This window comes from Chenopodium quinoa, unplaced genomic scaffold, assembly GCF_001683475.1.
Source record: "Chenopodium quinoa cultivar QQ74 unplaced genomic scaffold, ASM168347v1, whole genome shotgun sequence".
In the NCBI taxonomy this organism is placed as follows: Eukaryota; Viridiplantae; Streptophyta; class Magnoliopsida; order Caryophyllales; family Amaranthaceae; genus Chenopodium; species Chenopodium quinoa.
In genome coordinates, this window is record NW_018742589.1 from 94,854 (window position 1) to 111,077 (window position 16,224).

Below are 16,224 nucleotides of genomic sequence, written 5' to 3' on the forward strand. Positions count from 1 at the left end.
GTCACTTAAGTAGTCGTGAATCATAAACCCTCGTGGCCATGGAAACACAAGCCGACCCATCAAAGTTGAGCTTGTGTTACTTATTCATCGATGCTGAATCATACTCTTTAAGACTTTTTTTTTGTTTTTTTTGAAAGCATTAGATAGGGACTAGGAATAATATAAATGGCCGCAAAGTTGGATGGTTGTTAGTGTCTATGGTTAGCCACTTAGCCCCCTCTTGAACTTCGTCCCCTCAAGCTCCTTGGCTATTTAAACATCGTGGTGCTTATAGTATACGTATAGTGATGTTGATAATGACTTTGATTGCTACTTATTCGTCGGTCAAATGCCTCGAATTCTAAGAGCTGTACTAAAAGATACAGCGTATATAGAGATACTACGTTACTATGTGCTACAAAAGCCAACATCATGTATTAAGTAACAGCAATCCTGCATTCATCATATTAGTACCACCACTGGTTGGCTGGTACAATTTGTATCAAATCAAATCTCTAATTGTTAAAGATCGCGATGTATAACCTATTCATGACACACATATTGGCATACAATGCGCGTTGGCTAAAACTTTGGACCATGTAAATTTATTGAGGGTACGAGTCCTAGTCTTATTCGTTCTTCTCAATTGCAAATTCACAATGCTTGGAGTTGCATTTGTGTAGCTAAGTTACTTAGGCAGGCTTCCTTGGATAATATTCTAATACTTGGACGAACTTTAACTTAGAATCAAGCATGATTTACTAGTTTCATACATACATGAGTAATTTACGTTTTTTACATGTTCGTACAATAAAATCAAATCAAAATCATCTACATGGAATAATATCGAAAAAACGACCAATAATGAGAAAATTGGTAAGGTGCAAGTAGTGTGCAACTATATGTAATACGCTAGATTTGGCTGCTCATGATCAAATAATATTATTTGTGTAGTTGATGGACGAAATAAAGATATAAAGCTAACTAGGGTAAGGCCATTAATAATAAAATGTACAGATAATCAAAAATGGAAAGAAAATTGAAAGATTGTCCATTTGTGACAAAAGAAAAAACTTTATGCAAACATAAGGATTAGATTGGCTGAATTATTTGGTTTAGGGAACAGGTAAGCGTGGGAGCTTTAATAAGTTGAACACCTTCAAAAATTAAATAAATGGGCCATTAAAGTATGTTGGAGTTGGTCATGTTTATTGCTCATTTTTATTAAATTTTGGCATTATTATTGGACTATATCTTGTTGTGAATCTCTTTCATCCATTTATTTTCCTTTTGGTTAGGAGTCAATTAAGTGTAAAGGTTTTTTTTTTTTTTTTTTTTGAACGGAATTAAGAGTATAGTTTAATAATTTAGTGTCCGAGAATATTATTTTCTTTAAAATGATAAAAGAATTTTAATTGAATTATAATTTTTCTAATGTATATACAAGAATTTTAACTTAATTATAAGTGAATTGCTAACCAATATTGGCTATCAAAACATTGTGTGATTGGTAAAAATAAAATGATCACAAAATCACAGCACAACAACATTATCAATAATTATGGATATGAACACTTACAAACACTATAAATTAGGGCCTGTTTATATTTACTTATTTTTAGTTCAGTTCGTTCAGTTCAGTTCAGCTCCAATCAGTTCAGTTCAGTTCAGTTTAGTTCAGATCAACTCCAATCAGTTCAGTTCAGTTTAGTTCAGCTCTTAATTTCCCTCTCTCATAAGATATTCATTTCAGCTTAGTTCAGTTCAGTTCAGTTTAGTTCAGCTCCAATCAATTCAGTTCAGTTCAGTTCAGCTCAGTTCGGTAAATATGAACAGGCCCTTAGTAGGACAATTGCTTTATCTTTTATATTATCCCCTTTTAAGCAAAACAGTTTTTGAAACTTGGTTTCATTCTCTAGGGCCTACTCTTGTTTAATACTCCGTAATACCACTCCCAATCTCCCACCATATTACTATATTTCTTTCCAATTAAGAATTATCATGTATGTGTTTTAATTTAAAATTTTCAATGATTTAATATGAGTCATCTTATTTGTCATATCAAAATATAAATAATGAAGAATAGATATAGTATTAGAATAATAAATGAATGGTTTTAAAGTCACTTATTTGAAAGAGAAAGAGATAGAGATAGAGATAAAGTTTCAATTAAATAAAAGTCGATATTAAATAAAGAAAAAAAAATGCATCTCATCTAAATGAATTTCTTTTATTTTACTAGTTCTGAATTTATTTGAAATGATTAACCTTATAATATATGATCACATAATATAAGCAGATTATAAAATTATAATATAAGTAAAAAATAAAGTATACATTCTAAATTAAAAGTCGAAAAACTAGAAAACTGCTATAGCCTCTTACGTCGATACATTTTGTGAGGTTTAACATATCTAGTTAGTGACTAGAGCAAGTAGATCCAGAGAAAAATAAACAAGTGGAAAGGACGTAATAAGAGTGGTTGAGAAGATTTTGTTGTTATTCTAAAAAGGCTAATCTTACATGGGCAGGGAGCCAGAGAACATACATACACTGCATGTTGGGAGTATATATGAAAAGATGTGAAGATTAATTTTATTTTAATAATACTCTATTATTAACAAATTTCTACTAAACAACAAACATTAATTTAATGGCTTTTCTAAAGTTTGCTTGTAGTTTGAGTAGAAAACGCCATAACTTTGCCTTTTCAATATTCTTGACTCTACTTTTTGTGCATCGTGACAAAATCCAATTAGGATAATTATTATCTCTTTGCTTAACCCTTTTTACTTAACTCCTAATCAAACCACCCAATCTACCTCATTATATTAATTAATTATCATCATCCTATGTTTGTATCCTTTTTGGACACTTGTTAATCTCACCTTACTAAAATCATTCCATAATACTATTATAATCCCTTTTAATTTATGTAGAAAGTGAATAATTATGGTTATTAATATGCTTTCACCTTTTTCACTTGTAGATTATTCTTCAAAGACATTCCATTACCTACTCCGACTAGGTACTAATTAGAGTATAAATATCATGATTATGCCTTTGTATAAGCTTCTAAAGCTAATTGGCTTCTGCCTTGATATGAACTTCTACCTTTTAATTCATCCCTTCATTTTCTTTCGTTCTTCCTAATTTAATTGATTGTCAATGTACATCTTTAACTACTAATATCTTTAATTATTATGTATTTTACAAAATTATAGAAATTTACATTTTTATAACATTTATTGATGAAACGAATGAAAATAAATTTACTTTAAAATTGACTGCATTTTATATATCTTGCATATTGTGAATAATTTAGAATATTCCTTCAAATTATATGCCAAAATTCTAAATAAGAAGAACCGAATAAACCAAAGGAGCTAGTTTCTTACACTTGCTTATCGTACGTAATTTAAATTCACTTTAGCAATGAGTGACATATTTAATTAAATTATATACTGGTATTAGAATAAATATTTGTTATGAGCTTTATATGTAGTTTTTTTTATAAAATGCTGAAAACCAGCATGCGTTACGATTTTAATTAAATGAATCATGTTTAATTTAATGTAAATAGTGAGAATGGAAGAAAAAACGTGTGGGCATAGTCCGGCCATACGAATTGGTCGGTCGTCTAAGTTTGGCACACTTTGGCCAAACAACTTCATCGTAAGCCCGATCCCGTCACAAGTCCGAAGCAACTCAAGAGGCAACGCTACTGAATCTTGTGTCAAAAATCACAACAGAGGCTTGTTGGCACAACCTAGCATGAACGGTTCAAGCATTGGCCCTTATTTTAAAAAATCATCACGAGCCTTTTTCAACATAACTTTTTCTTATTAACTTGTTTCAAACACATTATTTCAATAGATTATAGGCTTATACAAATTCTTATATATAGTTGGTCACACCGTGTAACCAGTCATTATAGAGGTTACTTGATCAATATTACAACTCTTATAAGGGGTTTACTTGATCAGTGTTACAAGAGAGTTACTTTGTCAATGTTGTAGTTTTACTTAGTTATTATTACATGGATTATTTTGTTATTTTATAAGCGGTCACATAGTATAGTTGGCCACATACATAACGTGCGAATAGGCCAGGCTTATTGGTCCCACATGTAGGCTTGTCCAACACATCCCACCTCCAATTCATAGATGAGTAGAATTTCATTCAAACGGAGTAAAACAGAAGGTGAGTATAAACTCCAATAACGGGTTATATAGTACTCGACAAAAGACGAAGAAGTATTTTTAGTCTATTTCAACATCATAAATATTATTGTCATTTTCTATGATGACTTTTTGTATTAAATACAGGCAACTTGGCGTTAGAACTATTATGAAACTGTAGCAAAATACTTAACCGATTATTCAATAACATCCAGCCATTAATTATTGGCCTAACATTACTCTTATGGTCAATTAATCGAATATGATGATGATTTGCGTTAGCTAACCACTCCTTATAATTTGGAAGCATTAATGTTGTTTTCATCTTTACTCTTTGTTATAAAATTATTAAGCACCCATCAAACTACTAGGCCACTATTTCACTATACACAAACTTTTAAATAAAACGAATGTTCAGTAAATTACTAAACATCCGTTATAAAGTGACAATAAAATGTACAAAAGTTACACTAAAACGCACAAAAGTTATTGTGACATATATAAGAGTTATTTATGCTTTATTGATAAATTTGACAAAAGTGACACTAAATTTGACAAAAGTGACACTAAATTTGACAAAAGTGACACTAAATGTGACAAAAGTGTACCCGATGTACAGTAAATTACTGAAAACCGGGTGTATACAAAAGTTTTCCTTCACTATATCGTCATATATATATACGACCGAGTTGTTCAAAAGGTTGCATATGTCGAAAGTACTACACGATTTTAGCTTATATCATTATATGCTTCCAAAAATAAATAAAAAAATAAAAAAAAGGTTTAATTTAATTTCATATTTATAAATAATGAATTAAAAGAGATGTGAACACTTTGAAAAAATAATCAGTGAAGAAAGAAGAATAATAGTTTGAGTAAACCAGTAGTATTGGAAAATCTTTTATCTTTTTTATGAAAATATACTTGTTGTTTAGATTATTGAAAAAAAAAAAAATTAAGGTAGAGCTTTTTTGGTGCAGCAGGCCACACCGTGTGGCCTGCTACCAAATCAATAAAAATAACGGATTACGTGCATATAACGGGGTTACTATTCACTCGCATAACGGGGTTACTGGTTTTGTCAGTGTTACTTGTATTTTTTTAGGGGTTATTACTTGTATTTTTTTTTCAGGGGTTACTCGTATTTTTTTCAGGGGTTACTTGTATTTTTTTTTCACGGGTTACTTGTATTTATTACTTATTCTTGGGTTACTTGTGATTAGGGGATTTTTCCCCACCAATCACCATCTGACAAGTGGACCAATCAGGTTCCGCCATGTGTCCGTCACATGGGCCAATAGGAGCCTGCCACGTGTCAGGCAATGATCCGTCCACTATGGACCAATTACGACACGACACGTGTCCTTCCCATGACACCTGGGATAACCGGTCACCTAGGCCCAACTTCCGAGGGAAGCCCAATCAGCCCAAGGTTAACCTAAACCTAGATTGACACGTTTCCCGAGGTTATAAATATCTCCCTTAATCCTCATTAAGGGAGAACACGCTAAAAAACGCAGATTACACACCAAAAACGCAGATTACTCACATTAAACACTCTCACCTAGAGAGACCCAATCACTTTAATTTCCGCATTAATTACTCCTTAATCAAGTACTAACTTGACCGTCGGAGGCGGATCTCCAATCATCCGGAGCATCCGTTTGTTTTGCAGGTACAGGCGTCCGGTTCCAGTCTCGGAATTGTAACTCTCCCGCAGGACATCAGAAAACCCCGAAACAACTTGTATTTTTTTTCACAGGTTACTTGTATTTATTACTTATTCTTGGGTTAATTGTATTTTTTTTCAGGGGTTACTTGTATGGATTACTTATTCAAGGGTTACTTGTATTTTTTTTCAGGGGTTACTTGTATTTTTTTTTCAGGGGTTACTTGTATTTTTTTCAGGGGTTACTTGTATGAATTACTTATTCCGGGGTCACTTGTATTTTTTTTTTCAGGGGTTACTTGTATGGATTACTTATTCACGGGTTATTTGTATTTTTTTTCAAGAGTTACTTGTATTTTTTTTTTTCAGGGGTTAGTTGTATTTTTTATTTTTTTCAAGATTTACTTGTATTTTTTTAAAGGGGTTACTTGTATTTTTTTTTTCAGAGGTTACTTGTATGAGTTAATTCAAGGGTTACTTGTATGAGTTACTTTTTCAAGGATTACTTGTATGAGTTACTTATTCAGGGGTTACTTATATGAGTTACTTCAAGGTTACTTGTATGAATTACTTATTCAATGGTTACTTGTTGCTTATTCAAGGGTTGCTTGTAAGCCCCATACCGCAAACCAGTAATACCCTACAAGTAACCCTTGAGCAAAACTAGTAACACCCTACAAGTAACCCTTGACCAAAACCAGTAACACCCTACAAGTAACCCCTGGCCAAACCAGTAACACCCTTACCAAATCAATAACACCCTACATGTAACCCCTGACCAAACCAGTAACATCCTACAAGTACCCCTGGCCAAACTAGTAACACCCTACAATTTTTGACGTAGAATGTTCGATCTAAGATTCCACGAAGAAAACGAGCTCACATTTCTTTGGTTCTCATCGATTTCAATACTTCAAATGTTGTTGGTGATCTTAAGGATAATTAATCACAATTTTTCACAGCAATTTGACACTCAATTTCTACAATTTCGGACTTTAATTACACCAATTTAGCAAAGAGGAGAGAGAAAATGGGTGGAGTAGAGATATGGTTGTTGGTGATGTGTGGTTTGGCTTGAAGAAGAAGCTAAGAAAAGAGAAGAGAGAAAATGGGTGGAGTAGAGATATAATTGTTGATGATGTATGGTTTGGCTTGGAGAAGAAGATAAGAAAAGAAGAGACAGAAGAGTTTGATATTTAAAAAAAAAATTAATAAAATTGTGGTTGGTCACACGGTGTGGTTAGCCACATACAAAAATTTGTGAAATTAAGGTTATTTTAAATGTAGAACTAAATATTGATTGAAAAGGTTATATAGGTACAAATAAAATACAATTAAATCTGTAATTTCATCATACTCACAATGATATGTATTATTACTTGTTAGATAGAAAAATGGAAATTTCATCATACTCACAAATTCACAATAATGGTCGGGTGTATTGTTAGATTGAAAAATGTAATTTCATATATTGTTGGGTGTAGAAAGTGATAAAATAGAGAGAATTATAAATTAATTGGAATAGAATTGCTTTTAAAAAAAATAACCTGCTCTTGATACCATGATAAAATAGAGAGAATTATAAATTAATTGGAATAGAATTGCTTGAGTTTCTCACACAATATATAATAGTTACAATCTTCCTAACCTAGAACACAAGATATCCTAGAATCTTAGGAAATTAACTATAATACAAAAGATAATCTTTCCCAAATAATATCTTCCCAAATATAAGATATGATATATTTCAATAGAAAGTGAGAGCATGTTCTGTACACTCGAGTAATTTACTCATTAATTTTTACTCATTTAAATAAATAAGCAAATATTAATGAGCTAATTACCTGTACACCCGGATGTATAACAAATTCTAAGAGAAAGTGAGCAAGGCTGAGCAACTTTGTATTGTCTTCTGACGATATAGTTAATTTCATACTCTTTGTTCTTCTTTTTTATTTTATCAATGTGAATCGGCATGTAATCCTTGAAAACCAAACATTAATGCAAATGGATAGAAGCATTGTAAATTTGTAATCTATAGTTTATTCCAGCATTAATACAGTATCAATTGTAAGAAACTAATTTGCATAAAATTCTAAACGATTGCCAAAATATTATCTCAAATTGATTTTATAATCATTGTTAGTAAAACTTGAATTAATGTTGATACGTCATTAATCTTGAACACCAAGGGCCTGTTCTCTTACGTTGAAGTTCAGTTCAACTCAGCTCAGTTCAGTTCAGCTCAGCTTCTAATTTCCTTCTCTTATAAAATTCAGTTCAGTTCAACTGAGTTCAGTCAATGAGAACAGGCCCTGATCTCATTGACTGAACTCAGCTGAACTAAATTGAACTGAACTGAAGTGAAATGAAATGAAATGAATATTTTATAAGAGAAGGAAATTAGGAGCTGAACTGAACTGAGCTGAAGTGAACTGAATTGAACTGAACTGAAGTGAACTAAATTTCAACGTAAGAAAACAGACCCTAATTCCGAACAAAGAAAACCAATAACCATTCACTATCGAACTCAATAAGGTAGTTGAGCAAGAGATCAACAAGCATACGCAATGACATAGCTCTATACGAAATCATGAACGACATTATTGTACTTTAATTGATAACAACAAAATAACTAAAAACGATAATGTGTAAATTATCTAGTCCAAAATCATGCAAAGTGTGTAGTAGTAAACAAACGGTGTTAAGTTAACGTCAAACGAAAATCATGTTATAGTATGATACAACTAAGAACTTCCCACTTAGATGCTAATTTTTCTTATTTTATTTCTTTAGATAAGTTAGGGTATAGTAGTGAGAGAAGACTTACCTAACTTTTGTATTTTTCTTATCAAAAAAAAAAAAAAACTTCCCACGTGTATTCCATGCATATTTGGAGAGAGAAAATTAAGTCAAGTAAACGCCAATGACCGGTCCACTGAATTTGGTCTTCTTTTTTTTTTTTAAAAAAAAAAAAAAAAAAAAAAAAAAAAAAAAAAAGCCCACAAAATATTCAACTGAAAAATAAAAATTTCAAGCAAAAAGTTAATTTTTGACCTCCAAAAAAAAAAAAAGAATAATAGACTTTCGGCTTAGGTGAAACCAACCCAAAAGTGAACATTTAGTAGCCTAGCTATCTAGCTGTATAATTTAATAAATATAAATAATTATTAAATAAAAAAATACTGTAGAATAAATAATAAATTGAATGGGGTGTATTAATTTGATTCATTAAAAACCTCCTTTTTATTTTCCTTTGTTTTCATCATTATTAGGCAGTCGCATCACCAACTGTTTACACCAGTGGTTTTCATTCTTTTTAGGTCACACACACTATTTTTTGTGAACTGCCCCTTTCCTGTTTTCCTCAGCTAAGGGTAAGGTACCAAATACCTTCCATCTGTGTTTACACGACGTATTTTAGGTGAACCGGACTTATAACTATTTATTATGATACGAGTACATATTTTATACTCGTATATAGACAATAGATATTTTCTAAGGAAAGGCAAACAGCTAGAAGCGAATTTAGAAATCATAAATTACTAAGGCTGAAGCTAGGAATCATAAGTTAGGACTCAACATAATCCACTCTAATTAATTTTTTAGGCCACGGGGGAGGCGGGGAGCCTTCCAAAACTCCTTGGCTTCGCCCCTGCGAAAAGCCATATGACATTGTATAGGTAAATTATTGTAAGCATGAGAAATCTCTGGAGTAATCTAGTCATTTTTAATTGGCAACATATGTCAAGCCTATATTATAATCATTTGAAGTTCATAATATGTGATAGCAAGACTATAGGTTTAAGTAGTTAATTTTTTAAGAATTACACAAAGTATTTAACGAACTAAAGTTTATTATAGAAATTGTAACTTGTGTGAATATAAGCTCAAATTCACAATTCCGAGTTAATTTTTTTTGGCAATTACACGTTATTGTTGTGTATCGGGTCCACATAGAAGACTTTTGAAACAAAATTACATTTTGAGTTCTTAATTTGTTTACCTTTAGAAATGTTGGTTGTAAATTAGTGATGAGATTGTAGTGTAAGATTTCTCCTTGTTTTGTTTCTTATTTAGGTGGTGTGCATTAGTAGCTCAAACAAAGAAAACCGTGTTGATATTTTGTACCATTGAATTTTGACTTTTTGCCAAATTGCTAAACTTTTTTTCGTTCGTAGCCTAATTGCTTCTATACTTATTTTCATGATTGTGTATTTCAAAAGGTGGACAAAATCAATCCTTTCATAAGAAAATTGAAGTGTATTGATGGACTTTCCGTTATATATCATGGTTCTTCCATTTTCATTGACAAAGACTAGAATTTAGTGGATGGATTTTATGTATTCACATTTATATATACAGTTTAAAGATTGTAAATAAAGAAATGAAGAAGACAATTTTATATCGATTTAGTCAACAAAGCAAAGCTTGGCAGAACAGATTTCAGCAAAGCAAATTAAAATGAATAAAAACGAAAAGTGCTTAATAAATTACAGCTAGTTGAAAGTAGTAATTATATCGGAGTAATATTTAAGATCTTATAGTGTCTTATAATCTTGTGGACAATGAGTGTTTTATTTGTATGAAGTCATACTTAAGGTCAATTTCTTACCAATCCATTTGTACTAGGAATCTAGGATATACACAAAGTATGCATTGACTTTGAATTTTCTATGAATTTGAAGCCAATCCCCATAATTAATAAGATGCTTTACACATTATATTAATTAAAAGTACTCTCTCTAATTGATTAATAATAAGAAATTAATTAGAAAATTTAAGCAAATAATAGACTATAATTGATATTACACCTTCTAATTGATTAATAATAGAAAAATAATTAGAAAGTTTAACCAAATATTAGACCATCTTCAGTCTTAAGTCAAATCAAAGATAAATTGCAAAAGTAGTAGGCAAGTTTGGCAAGTGAAAGACCATGTCTAAAACCCCAATTTGGAAATGAAATCAGCATTTATGAAGTGTTAAAAAAAAAAAAAAAAAAAAAAAAAAAAAAAAAAAAAAAAAAAGCAGCCAAACAAAAGAAAAAGGGTTAAGTTGGATTGGGTGGCTGACATGAACCTGAAAAGCTCTCAATTTCATACTAGATGCATGAACATCTTTACCTACTTCCAAACCTACCATTGTTTTTTTGGGCTCATGCTCTATACCAATACACATGATGTACTCACTTGCTTAAGCAAGCACAAGAAGTTCCTTCTAGAATTTCCCTACACCTTTCTTTTGACATCGGAATACGAATACATGTTATTTTCAAAAACACAACCTTTCGTCTCGCAATTAGCTCATGCCAAAACCATGTGTTGATAATGACAATAATTTCTACGTGGCCTAAAATGATTAGACACTACGAGTAATAGAGGCCAAACACATCTGAGATTGACCTTGCAAGAGGTGTCCAACAAGATAATTTATTTTTTAAAAAAATGCAAAAATTAAGACAGTCTTCTCTCAAGATTAAAAAATATATTAGATTGATGTGGCCATAGTCGACTTACACAGCACTACGTGTCATGCTCTTTCAAAATTATTTAACCAATAGAATATGTAATAAATCCTACACAGCGAGACGTGAAACCTTAAAAAGTGTTAACATCTGTAGAAGCGAAGGCAATGCCTTCATATTGCAACTTCAAAAAGAGCAAAAAGAAATGGAAGTGATAGTCAAAGTGAGGAATCCCTCATCTTATTATTTTAATCATCTGTTCATGTAACAGAATATAATCTAATCTTATACTGTATGTGATCAACATATTTTATATATATATATATATATATATATATATATATATATATATATATATATATATATATATATATATATATATATGTTTGTGAAAAAATAAGTGGATAACAACATCAAAAAGAAATTAAATAATAAGGAGAGAGACCATATACTTTTGTACTAAATATTTTTTTTTTTTTTTAAACCATCTTAAAGTTTCCCCTGTATTTGGTCTTCCCTCAACTGTATTTCTCCTAGAACAATTCCATAATATCCCGCCAAAAGACTAACTTTCAAGTATATACACATCTCTCCTACATACACCATAATATTACTGTGCATTAGATACCACCATGATTCTTCCCGGTAGCCAATCGCCAGGACTCCGGCTATCAGATTCTTGATCTAGCTCAAGCCGAGCAACCACTTTACCCTCCCCTGTAGCCAATGAGGGCAATTTTGTTCTGAGCTGATTAATGCTTGGTGCCAAGGTCTTCTCGATCCAAGATTCTAATGTGGTTTGTCCTAACCAAATCCCACTTAGGATCTTTTCAAGGGCTTCCCCCTCAATCTTTACTAACAGTGATTCACCTATTGTAGATGAGAATTTTGATAAGATGGACCTTTCGATATTTTGTCTGATTGGTTTTAAGTCGACTGCTTTGAAGATGATAGCCTCGTCTACTGAAGTTAGCAGCTCGTTGGGTGCTTCTGAAGAGGTTGTGGGAGATCCCCTGTTCTCGTGGCCATGCTCCTCCTCGTGATCAACTGTGAGATCGCTCGAGTTGTGGGATCCATCGAGTCGATCATCATCAGTATCAGCCATCTGATTGAGATCAAATGAATTTCCCTGACCAATTTCCTCCTTCCTTTGCTTAGTTGACCTTTCCTGATCATTATCACTCAGCCAACTTGGAGATCTTTTCCCTGCATTGATAACCTTTTCACCTAATGATATTTTCAACTGCCAACCACCACTTGCTAAGGTCGTCATCTTCTCTTCATCGAGAGTAACCACGCCATCGGATAAATTTCGCAGCCTTTCTGGCATCCAACTTGATGTAACAATGAAAACGACATTACCAAGACTGATTTCACGGCCATGAGAATCGGAAATCCTTCCCCTTTCCATTGCCCGTTTGACATTCCCTCTGACTAGCATATCAGCCTCATCAATATCTTGCAGCATTATCACCGAAAATGGATTTCTCCTAACCGCCTCTACAATTCTATCGATCACAGTTTTACCACGGAAATTAAATTCAGATTCATCACCATCACGTCTAGAGCCAAGAGAGATAATAATAGGACCAACACCAGAAACAAGCTCCGATAAAGCAGCTGCCATCTTCTTCTTACCCATCCTATCAGGACCGGAGAATAGCAACCATATGTCACCTTTTGACCCTCCAACTCGACGTTTTCCACTTCCTAATCTACATTGTGTTACGGCAGCAGCTACAGCAGACGCTGCATCTGTCTGCCACCACACCTTGGCAATCAGACCTTTAAGCAACCTCTTGAACGAGTCTACATCTTCAGGAATGGCAGACACAGGTTTGTCAGCTGATTCAGATGAAATGCAGCCGAGGAAGTCTTTAAGGCCGTCCTTTTGCCCATCATCTTGAGCTGTACCCATAGTCTTTGTTGGACCTAGAACAAGTTCTGTTCTCACCGGGCTCCCTGGTGTACTTTTGGGATTTCCCGAATTAAGTTGCTGAGTAACAGGAGAGCTAAGATTGAGCTGTAGGCCATCCCCAAGGCCTCTGGGTTGTTGCTGTAATTTCGGTTGAAATGGTTGGCGCACAAGTAGATTCGGATTGTACAAGCCCGTCATTGAGAGGGGTGATGGAACGATTCTCTCAGAGCTCATATTATTGTAAAAACTAGGATGGAGTTGCAAACATGTCTCTCTCCATTTCTTCTGCAATTCTTGCGTTTTCTGTCTCAAGATCATATCTTGCTCCTTACACTGCAATCCACAACAAACAAACCTTAATCTTCTAGACAGTAAATTTCATCTAATACACCAAAGACATCAAAATTTAAATATGAACAGACCTGAAGTGTCTCATCACTATTCGATTTTGCATTCTGTAACCAAGGGGGCAACGACTGTCGAGTTGCATCCGACTTTACATCAGAAGATTGCTTCTCTGTCTGCCCTGCAACAACATTTGCAAGCTCCTGATCATACTTCTCTGTACACTGAGGGCAGCAGCTAAATCTCCTAGTAGGATCCACATTTTCAGAAACCCGTCTAGTTAAAGACGAAGCAGGCATCGGAAAGCCTTTCATCGGGCTTAAACACTCAACTGAGCTACTTAATATTCCTCCATTAGACCCCAACCTGCACACAAACATATATAAATGTTGATTGATTATATGTTCAACACACATAAATATTGTACTTTCATGGTACACACATATACTATACTATATCCTATATTCCACAATTTCTCATCAATCAAAATGATGAACTATCAATAGTTGTAGGACTAAAAAAAACAGAATCTTTATAACATAGGTGGACTAACTTGATTTTTTTTTTTTTTTTTTTTTGGGTTCTCAAAAAAATTCAACTTAACTAGAAGCATATCCAATAGAATTAGTCAATTTTTAACAAACAAGTAGAATATTAAAAACATCAAATTAATATAAAAATTAAAAAGAGGGGGTTTAAGATTATGTTACCTAGGCAAGATCCCAGTAAGAGGGGGTCTAGCAACAATTGAAACGACCTGAAGATCCCATTCATTCTCCATTGCAGTATGATAAACTTGACATCTTAAATAAGTTTCACAAGTAGCTGTTCCAATAAACCAAATTTTACCCCCTTCACCATATTTCCTTAAAATCTTCCCCATCTCAGTAACCGCCCCTCGAGCTGCCTCCGATACACCTTGACTAGCAGGCTGATCAACCAGCCATTTTAAGTCACCCAAATCAATTATCACCCCATTTCCTCCTTTACAATTCACCACCATTTTCTTTTCAATCAATGCCCCTAATTCCATCAATTTGCTTCCCAATTGTGCACGATCCGAACCGAGCTCCTTCTCTACTGATATCACCTCCACCCCTTGCAACACCCCGTCACGTATTTCGTCCTTGTCAATTCGTTTAATCACTTCCCTGACCACCTCCTCCGGCCCCGATTCGCCTACTAGAATCGGGTTCCGTTTCTTAGACCTTGACAAGATGTCCATCACTTTTTTTACATCATCCCCTTTTCCTTGCAACATCCCATTCCCTTGATGTTGCTGCTGCTGCTGCTGTAATCTAGGATTCAAGTACAAGTTCCTTTGTAGTCCGGCACCCGGCGGAGATGGGCCGCCGGGTCCGGACCTGAAACCCAACCCAATTCTGGGCCCAGAATTGGGTTGTGTGCTAACAACCTGCTCAATAGCAGCTTTAACCGCCGGACTCGAAAACGAAGCCTCCCTCATAACCCGGCTAACACTAGGATCATCAAGTATCGAAATCATCAGCTGCTCCAATTCAACCTTTACAGCCAACAACGGCTGCTGCTGTTGTTCAGGACACCCTCTTCTCTGATGAGCTTGAGCCCGCTTTAAGGCCGCCATTAACGCATTCGATATCGGCGGCTCATGAACTGATCCACTGCTACCATTACCACCGGTCTGCGCCGTCGGTAATCGCTCTAAGGCGACGCTAAAACAGAGCTCAAGAGCTCTGCACTGAAGTGGGTGTGAAGAATTGGGGTGGGACCGGATACAAGCTTGCCGGAGGAACCCGGTTGGTGATGATAAAAGCGTGGCTGCTACGTGTAAAGGGGTGGTTTGGCCGTGGTTCCTCCGGCCAGCTTCGGCGATCGAGTGGCTTAACACACTCGCCGCCTCCGGCGTTAGGGTTTGCTGGATCGCGCTCAATCCGCCCCTCATCGGAATGATCTCCTCTTGAATTTCACTAATAATAAACACAATTCGGAATCGAATCCGATAATAAAACAAATTAAGGAGTATAATTAAGATGATTTATGGGGGTGGTTCTTGAGAGTGGTAAGAGGGGAAGAGAAGAGAAAAAGATTGGAAGAGAGAAATGAATGATATGATATTAAGAATTGTAAACTACAACTTCTTATCTATCTATGTTTATGACCCACAAAACAAAGAGTGTGAAATAGCAAAATTAAAAACAAGTTGACGAAATTCACATTTTGGAGCAAAATGATAAATGAAAAATGTAATAATCAAACTCAACGACACAAACCGACCCAGTAAGTAAGAGAGAGGGAAAGGAAAGAAAGAGACAGAAAAAACTTGGAAACTAAAATTCCTCCATCTACAGAACCCAACAAACGAACATCTAAAAGTAGGAGCTCAGCTTTTTTAAGCTCCACATTTTCTTCTTTATTTATTTATTTATTTATTTATTTTTAATAATAATAAAATAAAGGTTGGATTTTTGAAGGCGTGAAAGAGTACATGTAAAAAGGAAAAAAAGGAGAGAATTCAACGCGAAAGGGAAAGATCACATCACCTTCTTTGCATAACTTAACTGAATTGAAATTTCTACTTTTTTTTCTTACTTTCCCCCTTTGGCTTATTTTTTAATTCAAGTTTTTACTCCTTTCTTCCATTTGTCTACCCTTTTAACAAAAAAAGACTATTGTGTCCAAAAAAAAA

At 34.0% G+C, this 16,224-nt stretch overlaps 1 protein-coding gene across 1 annotated transcript; it reads right to left on the minus strand.

Annotated features, from left to right (window-relative positions):
* Window positions 1-11,697: 11,697 nt before the first annotated feature.
* LOC110721077 (protein SUPPRESSOR OF MAX2 1-like) lies at window positions 11,698-15,933 on the minus strand. The gene is made up of 3 exons (XM_021900192.1): window positions 14,270-15,933; window positions 13,637-13,925; window positions 11,698-13,547 (listed from the first exon to the last, which is right to left on the minus strand). Exons 1-3 carry the CDS (start codon window positions 15,478-15,480, stop codon window positions 11,907-11,909), a joined length of 3,141 nt encoding a protein of 1,046 aa, XP_021755884.1. The 5' UTR covers window positions 15,481-15,933; the 3' UTR covers window positions 11,698-11,906.
* Window positions 15,934-16,224: the final 291 nt, after the last annotated feature.